The sequence below is a fragment of the Sphaerodactylus townsendi genome, linkage group LG05 (assembly GCF_021028975.2).
Source record: "Sphaerodactylus townsendi isolate TG3544 linkage group LG05, MPM_Stown_v2.3, whole genome shotgun sequence".
NCBI classification, from domain to species: domain Eukaryota; kingdom Metazoa; phylum Chordata; class Lepidosauria; order Squamata; family Sphaerodactylidae; genus Sphaerodactylus; species Sphaerodactylus townsendi.
In genome coordinates this window covers 67,397,435-67,424,466 of record NC_059429.1, presented here as the reverse complement: position 1 = coordinate 67,424,466, position 27,032 = coordinate 67,397,435, and the positions used below count along the sequence as shown (strand labels likewise).

Genomic DNA, 27,032 nt, shown 5'->3' with positions numbered 1-27,032 from the left:
TAACACAGTGCACAGAATTCATTAGCAGTTAGACACATTTAAATGCTTTTGTTGCAGGGAAAATGTTTATCAAGAATAGGAAAAAAAGACTTTGCTCCTTACTTCTCGGCAGACTGTTGGATCAGTGGCGAGATTAGATGGAAATAGATATAAGCTGAAATAAATTATTTTAATGAGCAACAGCAATCAATAAGGAACTTCCTTCACGTAATTATTTGTTATTGAGACCTTCACACCCACACACTGAACAAGTGATGGCTAGAGATTAAGGAGTTTCCTCCAAGCTCAAATACAATGTCTGGATGACAACAGAAATACTACTAGTGACCTAGTCTTTTATTTCTAAAACTTTCATACCTACATGGGCCAGCTATGTATGACATGCTATTTAATGTTTTTTAAAGCCCACATTTCAGGCCATGAAGAAGAATGAAAATATCATTCTCAAGAAGAATGGAGATGTAATTTAATTACATCTATTCTACCAATACAACATGTGTTCAGCAAAAAACCCCCACCACTGAAGCTAGAAAACTGAATGGTGGCCCATTAGTGACTAACAGATGTACAACAGCATTTTAAAACCTGTAGCTGAATACAGCACAGGATACTAGAACAAGGATGAATTTATCAATTAAAATAAAATAAAAACCAGTAACTTCATGTAAGATTATATGAGAAACATATGCCCACTTTTGTATTGGCAAGAAATGTATTAAATTGTATAAAGATATACATATGACTGTTTACCTTTAGGGATTTTGAATTTATCATCCTTCTTATACCACAAACAACCGTGTTGGGTACTTAGTATACTGACTGGATATTCTGTCTGTGGACAGTCGGGGGCCTTCAAAGCAAAATCTGTTGCTAAAATGGCAAATGCAAATGAAATTAATATTGCAGATCTATAAGCAATAAACAAAATACACATCTCTCTGAAATAAATGATCTAGTCAGCTCAGTAAGAAGTATCCAGACACAACTGCAAAGATAACAGCTGGTTCTGCCACAGTGGTTGCTTACAACCTGCTGCAGATCTGGTGGCTTTCCAAGCATCATTTAGAAGCTCAGGAGCCAAGATCAGTGATGCCATTTTATCCCTATGTATATTATTCTGAAAGTGCCTTGTATTGTACGTTTTTATTTTTTATTGAATATAATCCAATGAACCAAAAGTCTTGGAAAACAGAAATCGCTTCAATACCATATTATAGTTCCACCTTTCCATTGAAACCACTGCGGCCAAAATTTTTGCCAAAGCCAGCATTACAATAAAAACAATACTGAAAAGCTGAAGAGCAGGGGAAGTGCAAGAAGAATCAGAAGTTGTTATTGGGGGAATCCAGAGATCTCTCATAGAGGACACCAATGACCAATTTAAAAGGATACAAACTAACATTTCAATATTATTAGATTCATAAGAACACAGTCTGTCAAAGTAAGCTTAAAAAAAAGAGCACAGCATCAAAAAATATCATACAGTATACTATTATAAGCCCTAGCAAGGACCAATTGACAATCGAAGGCCTCCTTAGCTCTACAGCCTACCAGCCTGAAGGCCCACGGATAACAAAAATGCAGGGGACAGCCTCAAAATATGGAATCAGAGTACAACACAGAAAGAAAATCAGAAGCCTCCTTAGAAAACAAAACCTTCAGGTAAAGGTGGAAAACCAACTTCCAAATTTGACATTCCACTGACCCAACACCCAATTCCAGTTGGAGCACCATAGAGGCCAATGCAATGGGGAACTCTATTAATTTTCCAAAGGAAACCTTCAAAGCATCAAAGCTATCAATTCGGATAATCCAGATGACTGGCCTACATAAAAGCTGTGACATCACCTTAGCCCTCAAAATTTGAATTGTTGCAGGAATGAGGTGGCTCTCAGAAGAAAAAAAGAACCAGTCACAGAGGAACCAGCTGCAGAGAGCAGGGCAAGTTGTTTATGAACCTTCCATGAGAGGAACACTAGTGAAACTGGGATACCTGTTCAAATGGCCAAGTATTCAGCCTTCGAAGGAAATGCTTAATTTGAAGGAATCTTGAGAAAACCATAACTTTAGATTTTTTACAATTAATTTCCAAACACAATTACACAGATTCACCAGGGAACCAGATAAAAGAACAGCACCGTCAATTCTCTGATTTTGTCCCAGTAAGTTTATTAATAGAAAGGTTTAAAAAGAGGGGGACCAACAAGCAGCCTTGCTTCATCCACCCTAGACAAAGGGATGTCCTTTATCAATTGTCCCTTGAAGCCCAATGAACATGGGCAGTTGGACTGGTATACAGTTGTGGTTTCAGATATAATAGTTTATAATCAATGCAAGATGCATACAAATTCAGTCCACAAGCTCTCTCTATGCACAAAATCCATAACATCCTTTAAATTCATAAAGCCTTCACAGAGCACATCCTCTGAGGAGGCTAAATACTGCCAGATAGACAATGATCCAACAAGGAAAGCCCTCTTCAAAAGCCTGTCTTCCCCAACAGAAGAGAGCAGGCTAACAGGATGATAGTTGGAAGGATCTGCCCAACAGTCCTTCTTATAAAGCAGTCCAATAATAGCTGGGAGCCAGGACTCTGAAATGATGCTGGCATCATTTATTGTGATAAACAAAGTTGCTACAAGCTGCACCCGCAAATCTGGAAGTCTTTAATACATTTGCGGAAAAAAGATCTGGCCTGGGATCTTTGGTGGGCTCTGTGTTAAACTTCTTACGTCCTGCTCTGACATCTGAACACAAGTTGGCAGGGAACTGACAGGAGTAATCAATGGTGACAGAGAAAAGGGAAAAGTCCTACGAGTCCTGGTGATATCAAATGGGGTAAAGAAATGATCCTCCCAAGCTTCAGCTGCTTTACAAGAGTATGGAGGCCAAAGAAGATAATCAGAAAACATACACCAGAAACCTTAGAATGATTATTACAAGATGATATTAACACTTGTTACTAAGATGTTGCCTTTTCTTGAAAGAAATAAGGGCTTAATAGACTCTTTTCACCAATAATAATCTAAGCAGTGCCATGGCAGAAATTATCCACCCAAAAGAGGTTTATGATCTGAACTTTCCTCATCAATCCAACACTTATTCCTGCCATCTCTGCACCTAAATGCTGTAGGAAAAGATGAATCTTTAGCCACACTGAGACAAAGGAACCCAAACCACACTCAGATTTGTCCTACAAACATAACAAACCATGTGTTACTTACCAATATATCTGTTTTCTTCCGGCAAGTGCAAGTCTGGATTTAACACGAAGTCACTAGCCCATATATCACTCCAGTGTTCATCTATATCTGTAATAAATTGAATATTGGCATATTGGAAGTAGATAGTAGAACAGAATCTGCTGAGGTTTATCTATGCAACTGTATAAACAATATCTTCCCCTTTCTCAACTCATACCTTATTGCTCCTCCTCTGTTGCAGCAGAAGCAAGCCACCCATTCATCTGATCTAATAGATTCATTTGCAGATGAGGTACAAATCACAGGCTTTTGTTAACTATGCTTAAAATACCATCTTTCAACCGTCTAGGGGTTCCTCAGCATGTAAGGATAGTAAGATTCAAACTACGGAAACATCAATCCCTCTATACCACTGCTGTGCCAGAAAAATATCCCAACTCTAAACCTGAAGTTACTTCCCAGGATTCAAAATTACCTTCAACGCTGTATTGGGTGCCAAACCATTTCTCCTTCAGATGACACTGGCCTTCATGGGAAGCAGATAATAGAATGAGGTTGGCTTTCTGGGGACACAGCTGGTTAAGAGCCTCAGCAATTACCTGCAAAGTGAAAAATAGCCTTCTTTCTTTTCATGCAGGACTACAGGGTTTTATCACTGCCTTAGAAAACAGAGCATAAAGGACTATAACTCTCCGTCCACACCCCACCTCCACCCAATGAAATGCTTTCCAAGATCTTAAGTTGGTATCAGTGGGATCCAAAATATCCTCAACTCTCATCTTCAATAACCAGGTTCATCTCTCTTAGCAAAATACAAGACTTATGAAGTTCACTTGCCTCTGGCTCGTATTCAAACAGAAGCTGGTCTCCTGTCAGAATGTCCTCTTTTGGAAACAACTGCATATCTTCACAAAGGCTTTCCACATATTCAACTGGATCAGTCTGTAAACAAACAATTACATTTCACTAACTAACAATGGGGGGAAATTTCTTCACCTTGCTTCTTTTTAAGCCTACGGGTAGATTAAAACATTAATTTTTCTCTAGTATACACTGACCTTTGAAGTTGCCATGTACCAGGAACTAGTTTCCTTGAAGGAATTTTAGATCTTAGCAGCCAGTTCAAATAATCACTGGCAGTCACTCTTTCTGGTACTGTCCATGTCAGCCAAATCAACCAATTCTAACATGTGGCAACTATAAATACATGGGGGCTGTGGAGGGACTGTTCAAATCCATCCTTAGACTCAAGCTCAATATTCAGGAAAACAGTCTGAATGATGTATTGTCGAAGGCTTTCACGGCTGGAATCACTCTCCTGACATTTCGCCTGCATCTGTGGCTGGCATCCTCTGAAGATGCCAGCCACAGATGCAGGCGAAACATCAGAAGAGAATGCTGCTGGAACACGGCCATACAGTCCGGAAACCACACAGCAACCCCGTCTGAATTATGTTGGAATAAACCGTTCACTTGAATTCATCCTATGTAGGACTCTGAAATCATGTTGTCCTCTGTGGAGTTTTAAGATATATCTTCAAAGGGAAAAAGCACCATCCAAAGTATCCCTTTGCCCACATATGCCTACTGTCTGTAAAGGCAAAACAGCCATTCATTTTAGTTAACTGAACATATATACCCTCTCTCAAAGATCAATACTCAAGATATATGTGTGTAAAGAACGATCAAGTCACAGCCAATTTATGGCAACCTGTAGGGTTTTCAAGGTGAGAGACTAACAATGGTGATTTACCATTGCCTTCCTCCACATAATGGCCCTAGTATTTCTTGATGGTCTCCCATCCCACCCTGCTTCGCTTCTGAGATCTGATGAGATCAGGCCAACCTAGGCTATCCAGGTCAGGGCTGATTATTATACTAGTGCTTATAGCCCACATACTTCCTGTCCCTCTAGAGCCTACAGAAATAATCCTTCCATCAAATATGTCAGACTTTCTTGCTTCTTTAGAATCTAATCTTTTTTTGGCAGATTAACTTTTTTCCTCTTTACAAATAATTTGGTTGATCTACCAGACTTAGATATAAGGAAATTCAAATTCCCTTGAGAACTTTTGATACAATTTTAATTCAAGAAATTTGGACCTTGAAGGACATCCCACCCACCCCGGAATATATTGATTTCTGTCTGCTACAAGAGGGCAATTTGTTGGCTGAAAGTAGGCCTAGCTTGCCTAGTTTCTACAGCCCTGAGTGTAAAAATAATTGAAATGGTCACTTCTCATTACTTTTTATCAGGAATTAACCTTGAAATTGCTAATATTTCTCTATTGTTCTTTTTTGGTTTATCTGCCTGTGTCTTGGACTTTGGCAAAACAAAATTGTGTTCAGTTTGTTTTCCACTTACTCATTTTAGATGGTGATTATAATGCTAGAATGGGGCATGATGATAGTATCCTAAAACAAAAATTAATGGGCCCAGACAAAGAAATTTAATCTCAGTTAATGGTCCAATAGGCTTTCGTTCTAAGAGAGATTATACTTACTTTAGAACGACAGGTGCAAGTGCTATACATTATTTTGTTATAGCAACTACTGTGATCCCGTTTGTGAAGGACATGCAAGTGGGCAATTTTTTAGGTAGTGATCACTTTCCAATTTTTTATTTGTAAATCTAAAATTCTCACGTTTATAATCTCTTCTCACATTTATAATTTCAATCATCCAATCATTCATACCAGGTCTGTTGGAATTTAATTGTCTGTAATTTGCAAAAGTCTAAGGAAGTTTCATTATATGAGACTTAATTATTCTTAGTTCTATTGTCCACAGAGTCTTCTTTTTAAGATTTTCAAGGTTTTTGAATCAATATTTACAAAGCCTAGTGTCCAAAGGACTAGTGGGTCTAGGGTAACAAGTTGAAACCTGTTGTTTAATAGAGAATGTAAACTGACTAAAATAGAGCTTTTACAAAAGGTCAGGGACTTCTAAGAGAAAAATGATTCTGAGCCACTGGGTATATTCTCAGTCTTTGAAAAATATTACAAATCTTTGTCACAACACTTGTGATGGCTAGAGACACCCAATTCAGACTATTAACAATAATGATGCACCTGCCTTTTGGTCAATCATTAATTCATTATAACATTCCTTACTGTACAGCAAAATAGAGTGGGTAAAGCATTTTGCTTCGTTTTCTCTCCTCTACGGATCCAAACCCAATGCTGGTGGGCTGAAGTTTTAGTTTCATTTTTCAGTCTGATTAATTCCTGTGGTGTTATCCCATATTATTCTAGGAAGCAGACCATTATAGATCCTATATTTTTATACAGGTTTCATTCTGATCTGGCATGTTATCACCCAATTAGTCTGCTTTCTTGTTTAGGGAAATTAAATTTTCTTATTTGTCAAATCTTTCATTGGAATGGATGGAGTCTGAACAATGTTTTGGGTGGGAGCAAATCAGTTTAAGAAGGGAATGCTTCACCTTGAACCACTATTCGATTATTTCCCATTGAGTAGAGAAATACATCCCCCCGCCCCTCCACCGCCCCAGCTGTCCTTTAAGCAGGATCTCAGATGAGAGTTTGACAATATTCACAGAAGCAGACTCTGGAATAAATTACGGAAATCTACTAGATTGTTATTGTGGCTGATTGAAAACCTCCATGCCGGCCAGAATGCACAGGTCCAGTGTAATATTGAGGACAGCTGGTCTAAAAGCTTCCCAATTTGCAAGGCAGTTTGGAAACAATGTTTATTAGCTCCTTTTTTGTTTACTTTATATTTAAATGCTTTTCTTTTCTTGGTAAAAACCATCATCATCCTTGCTTAACTAATCAAGATAGTCCACTCTTATTATATACAGATGAAGCAGTTTTATTGTCTCATTCCCATGCTGGGCTCCAGAGGTTATTAAACAAGTTGCCAACTACTGCCAGTAAAGGAACCCTCCTGTATACTGGTGGTTTATTGATAGCATTCAAATTCAATAAGTGAAAAAAATTATGTATCTTGGGATACTTTTTTTCTCACAATCTGAACTTGGTCATTTGATCAAAAGCCTATGTTGAAGAAGGCTAGACCTTGTAGTAAAGCAATATTAAATTTTTCAGGTATTGCAGGGCGCGTTATATTCCCTGGGAAATTCAAGTTTTTAATATGAAAATTATTCCTATTTTGTTTTTTGGGGTTGCCCATCTGGATTCAGTTGGTAAATGCATATTTTGATTTTCCTTTAATTCATTTTCTTTGTAACTTGACAAATATTTCTAAATGTGTAGCTGGAGCATCCTTATGTGCCTAAATAATATATAAAACAGAAACAGTTGAGATTCATTAGCCATAGGTTATTCAAAAGGGGCACAGAACCTTAAAGATCAATAAATCTGAGTTTTGATTAGAAAACAATATACGCAAGGGGAGAGGATTCTACCTTTAATTCAGCAAGAAAAAAAGAAACGAAAAAAGGAACATATTTGACGCTGTAAACCAAGTTCATATTGAACAAATGTGTAAAGAACACAATGAACAGTTCTCTATTTATTCATCTCATATGTACGTTCCAGATTTAATGAGGCTAGAGTATAGCTTAGGGTAAGTTATAATATAAAACCATCAGAACAGTTTAAAAACATTATGCCCACTATTTACAGAGGTTTATGGAACAATGTACCTGTTCTTGATAGCGGAACTCATTAGCTTCAATCTTCTGGATCTCTTCCCATATTCTGTAGGTGATAAAGGCTCCCTTCATTATTAAATGATACTAGTCAGGAAATTAACAAAGTAAATTCTGAACATTTAATTTCTCAGCAACAATAACACTCCATGTATTTTTTTTAAACAAACGAAATAAGAAATTAATAACTTCTGAGACTTAGCTAGAATCAAATTGCAAAAATTTAGGTACCTTTGAACCGGTCCTGTTTTCTGCAACATTTTCAAATACTGGAATACAACATGAGCAACCTGAAAATAGGAAGGGGGGAGGTAGTGAGCAAATTTTTGGCAAATGGAATAAGCAAAAGTCATAAATAATCCATGTTGCAGCTGCATTTACCTCATAGAAATGCCTGTAACCTTCGTCGGTCAAAGTCACATAGATACTGAAAATTGAGTATGTGGAATTCTGTTCAAATCCTGTGTCATTATTTCCTCCATATAATGCAAGCGCCCAGAATCTGGTGGGAAAGACACAATTTCTTACATAACAATCAGCTGACACTGGAAGTATTTTACACACATTTCCAATACATTTTTTAATCAGCTGCAAGATAAAAAGGTCAGTTTCAATTGTTCCTAAAGAAAGCAAATCTGGCCACAGCCACACATGCCTTTGTAACTATCCAAGTTGGAATATTATAATGGGGCTGCCTTCAAAAACAATCCAAATGCCAGTAAAAGAATACAGAACAGAAAACACTGACCATATAAAGCCAATACTTATTCCAACTACAGTAGTTTAGTTTTTACCTAGAAAACCTTAAATGGGTAAGGTGTTGGATATCTAAAGGGCTATTACTGCCCATTCAACCTGTCAAAGTTCTGCTGGTTGAAGCCTGCTATAGGAATCCACATACCTGAGAACATGCTTGGTAAAGATCCAAGATATTCCAGCTACTGCCCCTAGACTGTGAAACTCTCTCCATATGTATGTGAGATTGGCACCTTTATTGTTTTTTCAGAGCTGGTTTAAGGTATTATTATTCTAGAAGGTCTTTACGTGAGTGGACTGGATACACAATGATGTTAAATAGATTTTCCTGCAACCTTGGGGGACCTCTTGGTCTGCAGAAAAACCTGAAAGTTTTTAAAACTATATTGAGGGAGGGAGGGTTTAATTGCACACAAAGTAAAAGATTGTTCTCTGCATATGCAGAGAGAATGCACCTACCTCCTATTTGGTAGCAGCGGCAGTGGGCCCAGTGGTGACAGAGTCTGAAAACCCCAACAGACCAAGGCAGAAAGTGGATGGGGAATTCAGATCCCTCCCATGAGTCTCACGGGCCCACACTTATTAGTATTTTGTAACTGAGTTTCTTTAACATGCTGCCCAACCACATACCTGTTTTCTCAGAAGTAAATACAACTGAGTTCAATGATATTTACTCCCAAATAAGTGTGCATGAGATTACAGCATCAGTCACAGACTAAATTTATTTTTTTGGTACTGCAAAAGCCACATGGAACCAAATATACATCTTAAACAGAGCAACCTAATGTTATAATTATTTAAATTTCTTCTTTCATCCCTTGTCATCAACTTGCACTGTCAGAGTACATACTTTTTTCTAAGATATGAAAGAACACTGCCTTTGCCTTCATGTCCAACCAGCCAGGAAATATAATGAAGTGGCTTTACTCTAGAAAAGAAAAAAGGTAATTAGATCATTGTTTGAAAACCATAGCTACTACAGTAATAAGAAACTAAATGGGGAATATCTAGTTTAATTCAATTTCATTGAGCTCACATCAGGATTCTACCATAAGGTGGGTTAAAGGTCACCTGTAATACTGTTCTTGTGGAGGAAGGGCCCAAGTGATATTCAAAGAGTGAGTCTTTCTGACTGGAACAACTGAAGGAAATGAAAGACATCAAGTGTAAATTTAAAGGCATGATTATTCCTTGGTACTGTCATCATAACAGCTAAAAGTAAAGTGTGCAACAAGTCAAATTCAAAATGTAGTATTTGTTTCAGCACTGTAGGAACTACTCATCTTAAACACTCACCTCTGTAAAGTTTGTGAAAATTAGGTGTGTCAAAAGGCTCTGCCAGGTGACTAAAGGTTGGTCTGGGTAAATCACTTTAAGCAGAAAAGAAAAAAAGTCAAATGACATCACTGCAATCCAGCAAAAATGATCCACAGAATAAACGGATTCTACTTCTTGATACAGTCCCCCATATCCAGGACCTTCCAATCACATATTGGGAGGGGAGATGTCCCCTTCTGAATCTTGCTGTTGTTTTTTGAGGAGTTAAAAAAAGTAAAAAAAACTAGTAAAAAAGAGAAAGAAAAAAGATATTTTTAAAAAGAGGGAGTGAGAGGGGAAGAGTACTTCTGGAAGCTCATGGCTTACACAGACTTGCTGATCCTAGGTTTTCTCGGAACTAGTGGGTCTCTATCAAGTCCTTTCTAGTCCATTTGTCAAATGTTAGGTCCTCAGTGTCTGAGGAAGCAAGAGATGACAAAAACTTGCTCTACAAGCCAGCAGAATTTCTCCTTCAGCATTCTCCTTCAGCAAGAATGGTCTGGAGCATCCAGAGGCTCAACAGGAGTGAAGTGTCATTTTCCCCAAACTTTCCCCAAAGTTCTGAATCTTGAGAGATCATATATGTTGCCATCAAAGAAGATTTTTTCTGTATAGCAACACAGATACAGCTCGTTGCTATAAGCATGGACCTCTGGGTTGGGGTCAACCTGCTCTACCCTTCTTATTCAGAATCACACAAAATGTGAACAAAAAAGTGCTTTCTGCCCATATTTCCTAGAAAAACACACCTAACATGTAATTATATTATTCTACCATATAAGAAATTTTAGGACAGAAATCCAGGATTTCTACACACTACTAGATACAAAAATATTTTTAGACACCATACTTTGCAAAACAAAACTGATTACAAACCATAAAGAAAGCAATATGAAAAATTAGCTGAACTGAAAAAAATTACTGTAATCAGAGAAAAGTTTGACTGTGACAGGCATGAAACTGGCTCGTTGCCATGCACACAATGGCCCCTTTCCTCCACTTGTAAGCACAGAATAAAAGTATTCCAGTTTTGGAAGCCTTCAGGACAAACTAGTTTGCCATGAAATTTGAATTTAAGCACCTAGGTTGTAGTTATTTATTTGTTAAATCGCAGTGCGTTGGAAAGAAAACTCCAGTTTGCCCAGACACCTGCATGCAGATTGGAGTTTGAATTTTTCTGCAACCAGGCAAACTTCAGTCAGACTCCACTAATGGAGAGGAGGAGGGAAGGAGCCGTTAAACATGGCAACAGGATAGGGCAGTACCCATTAAAAATACATATATTCTTCTGTGATGTCTGAATGCAGCTACTGCCCTTGGACCTCTGGCAGTATGCTGGAATTCCTACCATCTGCGCCAAGTGTTTTAATAAGGCAAACTTGTTCTAGTTTGTGTTATTACACCACTTAGTAAAACTATACATCTATAGCTTTAGGGAAAATACTGAATAGTTCAGTATCTGCTTTGAAGTCAACATGCTCATTAGGAATCTTAATGTGTACAAAAATGTGTGTGTAAAGCATGCCTCTTATTTTAATAAAGTACTTAGAAGGAATAAATTATATTATTTATAAGTGAAGTATGATTTTGTGCCATAAAGATGATGGACATCTAATGTTATGCAGGGGGTCAATGCCCAGGCAACACACAGGCAGTCTGCAACATTTAGCAACATACACCTGCAGGTATGATAAAGTAATGCTGCTGAATTGTATTCACAGTTGCCAGGCCAGCTGAATCCAAGCTAAAGAACTCCCCTAATCTTAGCAATGAAAAACTACCAGCAACAACAGGCATGTAGGAACTGTTTACAACTGACAATGAATAGCAGGTTTCCTCTAACATTTTGCACAGCTTCCTGCCTTGCCTCCCCACCCCCCCAGCCCAAACTTCGGTGCTCTTCTATATCAGTTCGGAAAACCCACAAATGCAACCTTCTCTTTCCTGATCTCCCTCCCACCATTGTTATGGGAATCTGAGGGAAGGTAATGAAGAAAAGCAGCAGTTGGGGGGTGAGGAGGGATATAACAGCAAGGAACTAGAGAAACTGAGGGATAAGCCAAGAAGGGTGAAGCTGTTGCAAGTGAGGAGTTGCAAGGCTGATCTTGTGTGATTTACACACAAAATACTGCATACTTTTTTAATATAAAAACTGTAGGAAAAGAATCTTACTTATTTGGAATTTCTAAGAAGATTTCGGTCACCCATTTTTCCAGAGTATCCAAAGTTTCTAGAAAGGAGAGGAAAACATACAACAACTTGACAGAGAAAAGAAGCAAATTCTTAGAACAAGGGTAAGGAGAATATCTTGTCTACATTCTAGTTATTCTGTGGGAGGAGAACCGGTTGCTCAGCTGGCTAAAGCAGAAGTAAAAACATTAATCAAGCCTGCAGGCTCACTTCACACAGTATATTTGCATTACACCTTACACCCAAGACTGGGTCACATCCTGGCATGTGGCTCTGCTTGACACATTTTATGTTTCACCAAAAAACACAGTTGCCACACAAGGCCAGCAGCCCTGTGACAGAAAGGAGAGGCAGGCAAAGACACTCTCATGCACCTGACATGGAGTTGCAATCCAAGGTACCAAAATTTCAATTAGACCAATTACAACTGAGTAAAAAAGTTAAATAACATAGTCAGTGAAACTTAATATAAATGACCGAAACAAACTGGATTTCAAATATACTTCTGGGAAAACCTCATCTAAAGGGAATACCCGCTTTATTGAGATTAACTGCAAACAAAATAAAAACATAATTACCAAAATGAAAGCATAGAGACTTCTTAGCCAGATAATCCAAATATTTCTTGATTAAAGTAACTGCCATTTTTACTATACAAACCAATGGATGAAACCTTGTGCAATTTTCAATAGTGTCAAGAACCACCCAAATGTCAATTCACTTCATCATAATCTATATCTCCAATGTAAGCTGAAGAGACATTACCTTTAGACTGCACAACTAAAGTCATATAGTCAGCTGAGTAATAGCGCTGCCAGAATTCCCTCAGCCTGGTGTAGGTATCAATGCCATTTTTTTTAGGCTTATGCTTGAGGGTGTCTGCATTGCCTACAAATGTTAAAAATAAAAATTGCTTAAACTACTGAAAAGTACTGTGTGTTCACAATAATATACAAGCATTTTGTGTCCATGAGGTCAGCTGAGAAAGATCTCATACCCCTCCTGATGCAAACCCAAGCTCCCTTCCATGCTTCCATCTGCCATAAACAGAATTTCAGGGAGAAAAAGGTCTTCCCCCCATCTCACTTAGCTTCCCTTGCCTGCGCGCTTGATGCACCCTTTCCTCCCTCCAGGAGGACTCCAAGGGGGATCGTTTGGGAAGGAACAATCCACTTATACAAAGCTCAATATTTATCTGCATGTAAACAGTTTGTGGGAAATAAGAAGTACCATCTTCTCACTGTGTTGCACCCATCTGGCCAAAGTTTTCTGTACACTATTTCATTACACAAACCTCTCTAATTTAAGCTATTTCTTACATGTAAAGTATACAGTAATAAAGTATGCCATCAAGTTATAACCAACTCATGGCAACACCAGGAAGTTCCCAGCTTATGGAGTTTTCAAGGCAAGAGATGAGCAGACAGCAACCCTGGTCTTCCTTGTTGATTTCCCATACAAGTACTAACCATGGTTGACCTTGGTTAGCTTCCAAGCTCTGATTAGATTGGGCAAGTCTGGGCTATTTCAGCTGCTACATGTGTAGTATACTTTACAGTAATTTGTTGGACTTTTTTTCTCACGACCCCTACTCTAAAAAGTCTAAGCATGCCTATATAATGATGTAAACTAATTTTCTGAACTGCTTCTGAAAGAAACCCCGGGCAATTATGCACAAGGTGTCTGTATGCTGCAAGGATGAATGTCTGTCAGAGCAAGATTTCTTGTACAGATGCATTTTTCCTGAGCCCCACTTTTAATTTCCATTCTCCCTGTGCCAAGCGACACTTTAAGCATGAATTTACTTCCTTTGCCACCAGAGCAGGGGAGATTTGCCACTGATCACAGCTTTGCCCCAATATCTCATCTCTGCTCACTACCAGCATACCTAGTTTCACCTCTCCCACTCTCTTGTGAGGCCGTACATACCTCCCGCTTTCCCCCTCCCTGTTTTGACCGACTCCTTCCTGCTTCCTCCTAATTCTGCCAGACTGCTTTTCTGCCACCTATTTACAGCCCTTGATCCCCGCCCACTTTTCCTGCTGATTTCTATGTGCTGAGACAATAAGGTACAGAACAGTTTGCATGGGAAAGTGATGACTGGGAATCCGGAGAGTGTTTCAAAAGGTGGATCACGTTGTTCCAGGTGGTCTGCACCCTGCCATTACTGCCCGCCTTCCTTCCTGCCAGAGAATGGAAATGGTGGGCAAACAGCGGGCAAGGAAGCTTTTCAGATTTATTATTCCAATGTGTGTTATTTATTATATTGTAATATCGATATAACATAAAAAGATAATCATTATAAAAATTATGCTTCTTTGTGCATTTTCAAATTGGATGTTTATCTCCTCCCTTCCTTCTCCTGCCAAAAAAGTACAATTTTGATTGCAAGAGGATTTCTCCAGCCACAGTTGGATAAGCACTTATACTGCTTATCCCCCACCCCACCATTCCCACGGCCCGGGTAAAAAAAGCACTCATCCCTGAAATCTCTTAAGATATAAATTACAATAGATATGTGAATTATTATAGCCATTGGACTAATAAGATGAGGGTTTTTTTCTGGGGAGGGAGGGGATGTCTAATTACATCCAATGGGAACAGGCATGCAGCTGGGCTGGACTGAACAGGGCAGAGCAGCCAATCCAATGAACATGATGCCACTTACCCCTGCAACAAGAAAACCAAACTCCAGGGAAAAGGGTAATAATGCCTGCCCTGCTGCAGACAGGGAGAGAAGTGCAGGGAAACGGGGCTATGGATAACAACAGCAAGCACACCCCAAACCAAAGACTGCACGGTGATCTTGGTAAGGTCTCCATGCATAATGGTCCCCAAATCTGTGGAAACTATACTATGACCGCCACCTTTGTGAACATACAGGTAGCATCTGCCTTTTTGTTTAAAATGGAATCTCAGGGACATTATAATATTCATGTATAAAATTATACAAGAATATCAGATATGCTGGGTCACTCCTTTCAACACTAATCAACAGATAGGTTGAGATATAAACTGACAACATAAATAATTTCCCATTTAAAGTATTTATCTAAGTTTTAGAACAAGCTCTTGCATTACTGATGCTGTCATGAATTTCACATTAAGACTGAAAATACATCATATAAATATATGACACATTATGACACAACTTACCCCAGAAAAACTTCTTCATAGGATGGCCCGTCTTGGCAAGACTTCCAAACAACATTTCTCTTCGGTTTGTATCAGAGGGCCTTGCAAGCTGATATTCTGTTTTGTTTTGAAAAAAGAGTTTTCATATACGAAATAATGACAGACTTAAAAATCAGCTTGGACTAGCAATATAACCAAGGCATGACCATGAATTAATAACTTGGCTCAAAACAGGAACAAAGATTAATGTCAAAGCTATCTAACTCAGCTCACAAACAAGGCTCTCATTTATTACTTGCTGGATCAGGATGCAGGTCTTCACAACATTAACTTCTCGTTAATGACCCACAAAAGGAAGAGATAAGAATTTTCCTTTATTACATTTCTTAAAGATCCAAATACCAACTGCTAAATCTTAATCCTTATAACACAGAGAGAGAGTGTATAGGATATTACCAATACTTTTAAAGCAAATAAATATATTTTTTAATAATACTAATCAGAAAATAGCAGAAGTCAAAAGTCTTACCACTGTCTACAGCCTCAACTTCCCGGTCAATTGCATCTTGGATCATTAAAGGATGAATGAAAAATTGTGCCCACCTGAAACAGAAAAGTGCAGCAAAATTTTTCTCTACCAATCCAGAACTATGTTAGAAATCTTACTTTGGAATGCAAAGTATTAATTTTCAGAAGCACATGTTGCGACTTAAAATATTCTCCAGGTTTAAGTTCTCTATAACAAACAAGTAAACAACTGTTTTATCCCTCTCCCAATATCAGTGTGTGTTGTTTTACAGAAAAATGCACAAGTATTTAAGTGGTTAACAGTACAGTCCTACACAGGTTTAGTCTAGCCTAAGCCTTTTGCTTTTGTTTGCGACTTAAAATATTCTCCAGGTTTAAGTTCTCTATAACAAACAAGTAAACAACTGTTTTATCCCTCTCCCAATATCAGTGTGTGTTGTTTTACAGAAAAATGCACAAGTATTTAAGTGGTTAACAGTACAGTCCTACACAGGTTTAGTCTAGCCTAAGCCTTTTGCTTTTGTTTGCCCCAGGAAGCATTCAAAAACACATCTATTCAAAAGAAAGTTACATTTTATTCAATGGGGATAACTCTCAGAAAACTGATCTCAGGCCTGCAGCCTTAGACCGGAGTGACTGTACAGGTCTGCACTGTATACTTTTTCCTGATGAACTAAATGAACTATGAAATAGTTTTATCATTACATTATGTTCCAGCATCAATAATATCAGAACATTTGCTTATTTCTTCTCTTTTTAAAAAAATCAACAGGCATGTTATTCTGTATTATAAGTGTTCCCTACAGAAATACAGATAGCTCTCAAGAATGGCCCTGTTTTAGATTTCTCCTCCAATTAAACACACTTTTACTACCTGTATCTACAACTGCAAAAATTAAATTACACCTCAGCTGGGATCCAAACAGCTTTGGTAAGATGATAGCAATTCCACCCATGTAAGGGGAAAGGGAATTGCTAACTTCCATGGATTTCTTCCTCCACTGCAGTTTCCACTGCAGTCTCACAAAAGACTCAGCAGCTGTGCAGAGGTGGGAAAAACCCACTACATGAGCAGAATTTTGTATGTGCTTCTGTGGACCAAACTCATCAATATCTGTAATATTAACTGCTCAGGCTTAATACAACTCTTTCTTGGGTTTGTGAGTAAAATAAATATAAGATCCCATATTTTAAAAAAACACGTTTACAATCACTTAATCAACAATTACTTGGGAGATTAAAAGGAACTAATACAGTAGTAACAGCTAAAATATGAAACAAAGTATCATTTCCACAATAAAACTCATGTTTGAGATACCTGTCAAGGGCTTCCTTGAAATACTTCCTTTGTACATCAAACTGAAAGACTGTCCGCTCACAGTCTGTTGAAGCGTTGTCACTGCCCCCATGCTTTTTCAGAAATGCATCAAACCCATTCTCATCTGGATATTTTGAACTGCCCATAAAAACCACTGCGGAAAAAATCAAAATTAAGGAGACAGTTGTTAGCTCTGCCAGCAAAATATACGAATGCCACAGGAATTTGTTCCAATTAGTGCATGTGTGTGTGTGAGTGTTGTCCAGTTACAGCTGACTTATGGTGACTCCTTATGGTGACTCTTGCAAGGCAAGAGATGTGGGAAGGTGATTTGCTATTACCTGGCTCTGCTGGGGCTAAGAAAGTCCTGAGAGAACTTTGAATGCTCCAAGGTCACCCAGCAGATGTAGAGAAGTGGGGAATCAAACCCAGTTTTCCAGATTAGAGTCTGCTGCTCTTAACCACTGAACTACGCTGGGTCTCTACCAATTAGAATATACATTCCATAATTTTATACAACAGAACTTTTACACCACAAGATATACAGAATGTATAAAACCAGTGATGTAGGTATAGATTTTTATGGGGGGGTTCAGGGGGTGGGGCCATGCCCCCACCCACCCTGGGGGTGTGGCCACACCTCCTGAAGCCCCACCCCCAGCCTCAGTGCTTATAAAAGCAGCTCTCTGAGGCCAGGGACGGCAGACTGCCCTGCCCGCCCGGCTCCCCCCCACCAGAGGAGGCTCCCAGCCGGCAGCCAGCAGTCCCTTCTGCCCTCCCCTCCAGGCAGAAGCGTAGCTAGGGAAAGTGGAGCCCGGTGCAAATTCTGAGTTTTGCACCCCGCCCCACCCAATGGGCGGCCACTGTGATGCTGGAATCTACCCCCAAACAGCATCACTTTCAATGGTGTTTAAACTAGGAAGCCCAGATTCTCCTTTTAAATCCACCTTAAAGGGAGAATCTGGGGTCCCCAGTTAAAACAACATTGAAAGTGATGCTGTTTGGGGGTGGATTATCCCCCACCCTGAAACAGCATCACTTGCAATGTTTAAACTGGGGAACTCAGATTCTCCCTTTAAATCCATGCCAAAGGGGGTGGATTTAAAAAGAGAATCTGGGAAATTGGGGGGGTGCCTGCTGTTAGGGGTGCAATTGTTAAGCTAGCAGCACCAAAATTTCAGGGTATCTTAAGGAGACTCCCCTTATGATACCACACAGGTTTGGTGAAGTTTGGTTCAGGGGGTCCAAAGTTATGAACCTTCAAAGGTGTAGCCCCCATCTTCTATTAGCCCCCATTGGAAACACCTTTGGGAGTCCATAACTTTGGACCCCCTGAACCAAACCTCACCTAACTTGGGTGGTATCATCAGGAGTGTCTCCCAACAAATCTCTGGAACTTTGGTACTGCTAGCCTAAAAACTGCGACCCTGCAGGCAGGGGCGTAACGAGGCAGCCCTGGGCAAACTGTAGCCCTGGGCAAAACCTGAGTTGGATGCCCCCCCCAATGGGCGGCCACTCCACCACGACCAAATTTTTTTTTTGCACCAGGACATTGGTGCCTGCAGGGGGTGCATTTTTAGACATATCAGCACCAACATTTTAGCATATCATCAGGATACTGTCCTTATGCTACTCTCCAAGTCTGGTGAGGTTTGGTTCAAGGAGTCCAAAGTTATGGACTCCCAAAGGGGGTGTCCCATCCCCCATTGTTTTCCAATGGGAGCTAATAGGAGATGGGGGCTACAGTTTTGAGGGTCCATAACTTTGGCACCCCTGAACCAAAATGCACCAAACCTGGGGGGTATCATCAGGGCAGTCTCCTGATGAGACCCTGAAAGTTTTGAGACTGTGCCTTCAGAGCCATGGACAGTAGTGTAGTAGTAATTCAATGCAGAATAAAGATTCTTAAGCAAATTTCTGGGATGTACCTGTAGGGGGCGCATTATTTGATGTATTGCACCACCAGGGCAACAATTCTGGAACCAACTGTCCTTATGGTACACCCAAAGCTTGGAGCAGTTTGGTTTAGGGGGTACAAAATTATGGTCCCTCAAAGGGGGAGCCCCAACCCCCCATTCTTTTGCTAAGGAGATAAATTCTTTGAGGGGTCCATAACTTTGGGACCCCCCCAACCAAACTGGGCTGCACTCAAACCTAAAAGCGCCATCATCTCCAGATGATACCCTGAAATTTTGGTGCCAATACATCAAAAATGCACACCCTGTAGGAACATCCTAGAAATTTGCCCAAGAATCTTTGTTCTGCATTGAGTTTTCTGCATTGCTGTCAATGGGGGTTGCAGGCTGTGGGGGGGGGGCACAGGGTCTCATCAGGAGACTGCCCTAATGATACCCCCCAAGTTTGGTGCAGTTTGGTTCAGGGGGGCCAAAGTTATGGACCCTCAAAACTGTAGTCCCCATTAGCTCCCATTGGAAACAATGGGGGATAGGGGCAACCCTTTTGGGGGTCCATAACTTTGGACTCCCTGAACCAAACCTCACCAAACTTGGGGGGTAGCATAAGGACAATCTCCTGATGATACCCTGAAATTTTGGTGCTGCTAGCCTAACAACTGCGTCCCCTGCAGGCCGAAAATGGAAAACCACTAAAATACCCAAAAATGAACCCAGCATTTTGATGCCCCCCACAAGGTGATGCCCTGGGTAGATGCCCACCTTGCCCATTACACCAGTGCCTGCAGGCCACAAACCGAAAAAACACTAAAAATACCCAAAAAAACCAAACGGGGTGAAGCTTCGGACATGCAATGGGGGGGTTGAACCCAACCCCCCCGCCCCTTACCTACATCCTTGTATAAAACCAAAGTCTGCTTTGAAAATGGTGTAATTGCAAAGAGATGTGAAACTTCCAACAACAGAATAGCGAATTAAAACCATGCTTTCCTGCAGCTGTGAAACAGCTAACATGAGGATCTCCAAGGCTAGTTTTCATCTCGGTGCAAGGAAGAATGAAAAGTGGGCAGCGTATGGGTTGCTATGGGTATGTTCAAAGAAAAATCACAAGTATACTCAGATCAACTGCGAGTTAATATTTTGCACCGTGCTTTTAAGGTATGAAAGAAACCCATTATCGGAAAATAATTTTAAATTATATTTACAATTATACTATTGTCAAAGCAAAGTGATTTTGGAATACTCTGAGTATACACAATCTAAATAACACATTCCCAATTTCAAAAATGTTTTAGGGATGTAACACAAAAGAAGCACAAAGAAAGCATATCTAAGCACACTTCAACAAACTACTTTATTGAACTCAGTTAAAAGGACTGAGTGAGATCTTCTCAGCCTTAAAATAATAACAATGATCATAATTCCCATCACTGTTCTACAAATGTTCTAGCTTTTATAGGTCAGAACTGAACAGCTCTGATTATTGACTTTTAGCATTTAAAACTCCATAGAGGGAAAAGGCTATAAAATGTTGCTATAGATGAAATTAAAACAAAAACATACTATGTTCCAGAAAATGTGCCAACCCAGGCAGATCTTCAGGGTCACAAAAACTGCCAATCCCAACACAAAGTGCAGCTGCAGACTAGAAGAAGAAAAAACAGAAAATATTTAGTAAAAACATCATCATCTTATACATAAAACTACCAAATCCCCCATTTAAAAATTCTACATCGATCCCTCGAAGTGATACAGCCACAAGAACCAGTGCTGCTTAGATATTTATAACTTTTCTTTCTCACCAATGAAATCCCAAACAGCTTACAAGCCATACAATGTCACTTTCTCCTGCTTCACTTTATCCTGCCAAGAACCCCATGAAGCAAGTTGGGCTTAGAGTGCCTGGACCAAGCTCACCAGGCAAGCTTTCATAATAGAGTGGGGAATTGAACTTGGTCTCCCATATCATTCCAACACACAATACTTAACTGCTATACAAATCAGAAAGGGATATAGTCCCCCTGTGAAAGTGCTGGGTCATTACTGACCAATGGGGTGACATCACATCATGACATTTACTAGGCAGACTATGTTTATAGGGTGGTTTGCCATTGCCTTCTGCAGATGTTTCCACTTTACCCCCAGCAAGTGGGTAATTGTTTTTCCAACCTCAGAAGGATGGACGACTGAGTCGAACTTGAGCTGACTACCTGAAACCAGCTTCCGTTGGGATCAAACTCAGGTTGTAGGAAGAGCTTGGACTGATGTACTGCATCTTACCACTCTGCTGCAGGGGGCTCATGGTCTCTAAAAGTAGCCAATTGCTTTTACAAGGTTTTTTTTTACCTCTGGCCTTCACCAATGGTACTTTAGAGAAGCTGCTCAAACCAATCAGAGCCAAAACATTTAAACATACCTGCTTTTCTGTACAGTTTCTCTTCTTGGTCTCCTCTTTATCAGTTAGCTCTTCCAATTCACTGTCAGAGTCATCAAGATTATCATCATATTCACCACCATCATCATCATACCCTTCCTGATCATCTTCTATTTCTGCTCCAGAATCCTCATCCTCATCAGTGCATGCCTCAGACTCCTCCTCTTCATCTGAAGCTACTGCACAAGGGCTACCATCTGGGTTATTCAAATCCGAAATCAGCAGAGCACGTAAGCCATTTTGTAGCTTGATGTATCTAGGAAATTGCACATATATCATTATCATCACCCTAACCCTTTCAGATGGATCCTAATACCACCCCCCAAAACTAAAACATAGAACTCATGAAGTGGCCTGGTACTGAGTCTGTACTGTCTACTCAGACTGGCAGCAGATCTCCAGGGTCTGAGGCAGAGAGAGGCCTCTTCACATCACTTACTACCTGGTCATTTCAACTGGAGATGCCAGCGATTGTACCTGGGACCTTCTGTTTTAAAATTAAAGGCTCTGCCACTGAGGCACAGTCATGAACACAAAACATGGTAAATATCCTTTTAAAATGATTAGTACAAAAATAATGGGACAGGCTAATAGTAATTCAGTATGGTAATCCATTCTTTTACTTTTGAACAGATGAGATGATGAGATGGAAGAAGCGACTTTGATCCTGGCAGAAAAGCAACTGTGCAGCATTTTGTACTTACAAAGCAGAACAGGTGGAAGGAACCATACAATAATTGAACTGTGCTTCTTACTTGCTGGTGTTAAGAAGGTACAGTCATAACAAGGTCATTGCTGACTTTCCATTATTAAACTGAATGGTTGCCATTTGTAAGGAACCTCAAAGGACTCGAAACAAAGTAACTGAGTTCAGTACGTTTATTTCCTAAACTTCAATGATCGCAATACACGGAATGCGGATTCTGACTTTCCCGGGCTTAAGGTGTCGCTTTTACGGAACCTTCAGCCACCTCCCCCAAACGTCCCAGCAGAATTCTAATGCACAGAACAGAAAGCAAGCTTCAAAACACACAAGATAAATTACAGTAAGGTTATTAGGCTATTAACCACCCCGGCACGTAAGCTTCCAGAACGAGGGAATGCCGCCAAGGCCAGGCAGAAAGAGCAGAAACTAACCCCCACCCTTACACTCCGCCTCTCCTACCAATGCGAAAGCCCCTCCCCCCCTGGTTTATGAGGAAAAGCCTTTATGAAAAGTATTATCAGCGATACAAGGGGCGCCAATGCCAACATACAACCCATTGATTAGTGGCCTATGGATATCCCTTCACCCAGGGAAACCACAATATGTGTAAACGCTTGCGTGATGTAACAGCGCGAATCCAGGGAATAGCGTCCGGGATTTCAGTAGGTGTTTGTGGCTACCGTAACGATCACCAGCTGGGAACTCATCCGCCAGTCGTGCCAAGCGATCTGAATCTGGAGCCCGGGCTGGAGTAAGCCAGAAATGAAATACAGGGTGAATATTATTACTGAGAGAGAATTGGGCAATTCTAACCGAAAGCAGTCACGCGTATCGCTGGATCACCTGGGTGATCCTAAACGGGCTCTTATGAATTTCTTTTGCCTAGCTTGGAATATTATTTATGCACATCCCTAAAGTTTTTTGGTAGACAAATAAACCCACGCCCCACTTGGTGGGCAGGCAGGGAAAAATCGCATTCTATGTTTGTCCGCTTGTCTTTTTTTTGGCTCTCCTGCCATGTAGCTATGCAGAGAGCGAAGCTAAAACGGATTCTCGTAGCCTTCAGCTAGAGATCGGATCCCAGTCACCAAAGTCAGGTTGGAGCCGCATGATCGGGAGCTGGGGTAATCGGGGGAAACGAACTTAACCCGGCATCTCACCACTCGCTCAAACGGAGTTTTATTGGTGCTGCTGTGAACCGCTGCTGGTTGTAGGCGGCATTACATACCGCAAAAGGGAAGAAGCTCCGCCCAGTTATCCTGGATGATAGTTGGTGTAGCAACGGTAGGTAAATGCCTGCTCAAGCTGCTCTGTTTGGGTCACGCCTGCCCCGGTCTGGCCACACAATCACTTTAGCATGCAGGTGGTAATTTGGGGCAGCCACAGCCGAGTCGCCGCTCCCAACAACTCCAGGAACGCCTTTCCAAAACTTAGGATATGAACTGGTGGGCCTCCTGTCGGAGATCGACTCTCTCCGCCGGTATGAGTGCAAACGATAGATATGTTGGGATAATAAAACAATTTGGGCCAATTTAGGCGCTTCAAGGGAATGGTGGAACATTGCAGAACTTAAGTGCGCGCTCTGTTTGGAAAAAGAGGTCCACCACCACAACAAAAGTGGCACTGTATTACTCATGGCTTTCGGGAGATCTGTGATGAAATCCATGGAAATCACTTTGCCACGGCCGAAGCCGGGTACCGGGGAATGGGGCGTAGTAACTCCCGCGGCATAAGGCTTACCAGTAGGGATGGCTCTTTAATGCCTATGCGCATCGCCGGACACCCTCTTTTATGTATTACGCCTTCTAATCGTCCTTGGCGCTATGGTGCGCCACCAAAAAAAAACTGCCTCCTGCAAGTAGGTGAAGCGCTACTAAAATCCGAAAAAAGTGTCCCGCTTTGTTCGAAGCGCCATGACCGCCAGTAGAACCCTGCCGTTACGAGGGGTCCGGTGATCGTGACGCACTACAGCAGTCACCCGTCTCCAAACTCTCCCTTGTAACTGCAGGAGGGGGGGTCAGATTCCTTCGAATCTCCTGTCGCCCCGGCTTCCTCCAGGGTGACGTGAGGAACGGGAGATACAACGTCCGGGACCTTCATGGGGAAATGCTTCCACTTCCGGGGCGTGAACTGTCTGGGATCGGGTTGACCGCCAAGTTTCCAACTTGAGAAGGTGTGGCAGGAATAGTACGTAGGCATGATGCTGCTGTAAGGAAGTGTCCGGCCCTGGGAGAGGCGTGGACAGGGCTAGCCACAGCTAATTTGTTGCTATTACTAGGGAAAAAAATGGACAGTGCGAAGTTGAATCTGGAGAAAAAGTCCGCCCTTCATCTCTCTCAATTGTTTGGCCTGACATTTTGAGTGGAGTAGACAAAGCCTGCCAAGTTTTTATGATCCAAACTCAAACTTGAACGGGCGCGCAGCGCCTTCCAGCCACGCCGCCACGACAAAGCTTCCTTACCATACCGGCTGCCGCTTTCTTTATCCCCAACCGGCCCGAAGCTGAAGTTCAGGGTCGGACAGTTTTTTCAGCAAATAAGCACACGATTTGAAGTTTGTTATCTTGGTATTTTTCTGCAAGAGTGCTGCTCCTAGGCCTTTATCCGAAGCATCGGCTATGCACGTATGAAAAGGCAAAGTGGGATTCTTGGTGTTTCTAAAATGGGTTCGGTAGTAAAAGCCAAGGTCTTAAGAGCCTGGAAACTTAACTTTTCGACAATCAGGGGATCCGCATGAGGGGAGCCCTGCTACATGCCTGGGGTCAACCTTTCCTCTTTGGTGGCACGCAGAGTAAGTCTGTGGAGTGGTAGAGCAAGCTTAGCAAATTGGGGAATAAAATCTCGATAAAAGTTCTCCTCGCGAAAAACTTAGAAACGATTGAAGTTCCTTACGGGTGGTGGGTATTGGCCAATTCACCATACAGCTGCAACTTTGCCGGGTCCCATCTCCAGCTGCCCTCTGAGAGAGATCCGATACCCTAGGTAATCCATGAGGATTGGTGGAAAGCACATTTGGACAGTTTTAAGCGTAAGAGGGAGTTATCGAAAGCAGATGTTGCAACACAGCCCTGACCAAATGTTCATGCCTCTTCCATCATTTCGGGAATATATTAGGAATCGTCATCCAAATACACCACCACCCCTTTAAACAGAAAAAATCTTGGTAGAACGCTCAAGCAATAGCAGTGACATGAAAGTCTCTGGGGCCGGATAATCCGAATGGCATTACAAAGATATTCATACTGGCACATAAATTCTGGTATTAAATGCTGTTAAATGTTCAAAACCCTCAGCTAATTGCGTGACTGGTGGTAATAAGCCTCCCTCAGGATCCCCATAGTTTAGAAAATACTCTTTCTCCCTTTCTAAGGCATCGAAAGCTAGGTCCTGATGAGGGGCAAGGGGTATTTATTTGACAGCCTAAAACAGCTGCTTGAGACCAACTTCATATAATCAGTGCACAGACGTAGGGTTCCATCTTTCTTTTTCACAAACAAAAAACGGGTGCTGCGTGGGTGCTCTTTGGTGGCTCGGGCGAATGAAACCGGGCTGGAAGCCAGATTCTTATCGAGAAAGGCCTCGAAGCTTCCTTCTCCTCGGGTTGGGCTCATCACTGAGTATCTCTACCTTTTGGGAGAAATTGTGCCCTGGGACCAAGAGGTGATTTTACAGTCTGGTGTCCCTATGGGGAGTTGATCGCGACTCCTGTTCTTGGCAAAGACTTTGGCTAAGTCCCAGTACTGTTTGGGAACTCTGGCCAGTTCTGGGCTCGGGTCGCTGGCTAAAACCATTGCCTGGGGCGCCTCGGGGTCTTCTTTAGCTCGCCGGTGGCTCACCCTGCGTGGCATGTGGATCCCCACAAGGAGGATCGGTGAATCGGACTATGCGTTGCCCCCAGAATATGGTGGGTTCATGGGAGAGGAGCCAGGGAATGCCCAGCACTATGGGGTGTTTGGCGACTGGAGCCAGAATGAAGCTACGTCTTTCCCAGTGTTCAGCACATCGCAGAAGCACTGGTTGGGTTTTGAACGGGCCGGACCGCCGGTGCCCAACGGCTGCCATCCATTTGAGTAAAGGGAATGGGTTTGGCCAATGCTATACGCTCGAAGCCCTAGTTGCTCAGCCACCTGAGGCTTCATAAGGCAGTGGAGCAACCAGAGTCTACGAGCTCGCGGCAGAATATGGGTGTGCTTGGAGGTATTGGTTAGCGTGGTCATGTATTAGTTATGGGCTCCCCCTTCACTCACCGTGATCTGGCGCAGGAAACTTCTTCCGCTGGACTCTGACGAGAGGCTCACCCCTTCAGGTTTGGTGTTATCGGTTTCCCGGCTCGCCATCATAGGTGGTTTGCGCAGGCCCTTTAGCCCCCCGAGGACCTGTCTTGGCGCAGGAGTTCGTGCCGTTGACTTGCGGGGAGCGTGGACAGGCGCCTTTTGTTTTTTCGGCAGTTGGCCGCCATGTGGCCCTGGCCCCCACAATATAGACATAACCCGAGGCGGCGACGCTCAGAGGTGGATTCGGCTGCCGGCGGTCCTGCACTCGCCTTCTTCGGCGGGACGGCGACCGTCGTTGCCGGTTTGGCAGGAGGTTTGGTCGGAGCGGTTTTCCCCGTCTTGGAGCGATTAAGACGGGCCGCAATAAGGTTGCTGGTTGTAATCCACTCCGCAATAGTCTGGGGTTCATGCACCATGCATGCCCAGGTGCAGATTTCCTCCTCGACAGCGTCGTGGAAGTATTCACATTTCATGCGTTTGGGCTAGTCCGGGAGCTTGCTCGCGGCCAACCGGAATTCTCGGGCGAACTCTGCAAAGGTTTTATTTCCCTGCTTGAGAGTTTTAACAGTCTTGATGGCTTTGTTCACCTCCTCCGGATCTTGAAAACGGAGTCGCAACCC

At 41.7% G+C, this 27,032-nt stretch overlaps 1 protein-coding gene across 1 annotated transcript in view; it reads right to left on the bottom strand.

The window, feature by feature from the left end:
• NRDC (nardilysin convertase) overlaps nt 1-27,032 on the bottom strand; it is a 52,478-nt gene that overhangs the window by 14,055 nt on the left and 11,391 nt on the right. Inside the window, exons 2-19 of the mRNA XM_048498966.1 lie at nt 21,416-21,689; nt 20,563-20,644; nt 17,087-17,240; nt 15,770-15,843; nt 15,262-15,357; nt 12,871-12,993; nt 12,088-12,145; nt 9,895-9,968; nt 9,670-9,739; nt 9,449-9,526; nt 8,224-8,344; nt 8,074-8,132; nt 7,837-7,891; nt 4,041-4,145; nt 3,679-3,802; nt 3,225-3,311; nt 751-870; nt 103-154 (exon numbers count right to left, since the gene is read on the bottom strand). Of these exons, the coding sequence (XP_048354923.1) occupies nt 103-154; nt 751-870; nt 3,225-3,311; nt 3,679-3,802; nt 4,041-4,145; nt 7,837-7,891; nt 8,074-8,132; nt 8,224-8,344; nt 9,449-9,526; nt 9,670-9,739; nt 9,895-9,968; nt 12,088-12,145; nt 12,871-12,993; nt 15,262-15,357; nt 15,770-15,843; nt 17,087-17,240; nt 20,563-20,644; nt 21,416-21,689 (1,806 nt within the window). The remainder of the gene's footprint in view (nt 1-102; nt 155-750; nt 871-3,224; nt 3,312-3,678; nt 3,803-4,040; nt 4,146-7,836; nt 7,892-8,073; nt 8,133-8,223; nt 8,345-9,448; nt 9,527-9,669; nt 9,740-9,894; nt 9,969-12,087; nt 12,146-12,870; nt 12,994-15,261; nt 15,358-15,769; nt 15,844-17,086; nt 17,241-20,562; nt 20,645-21,415; nt 21,690-27,032) is intronic.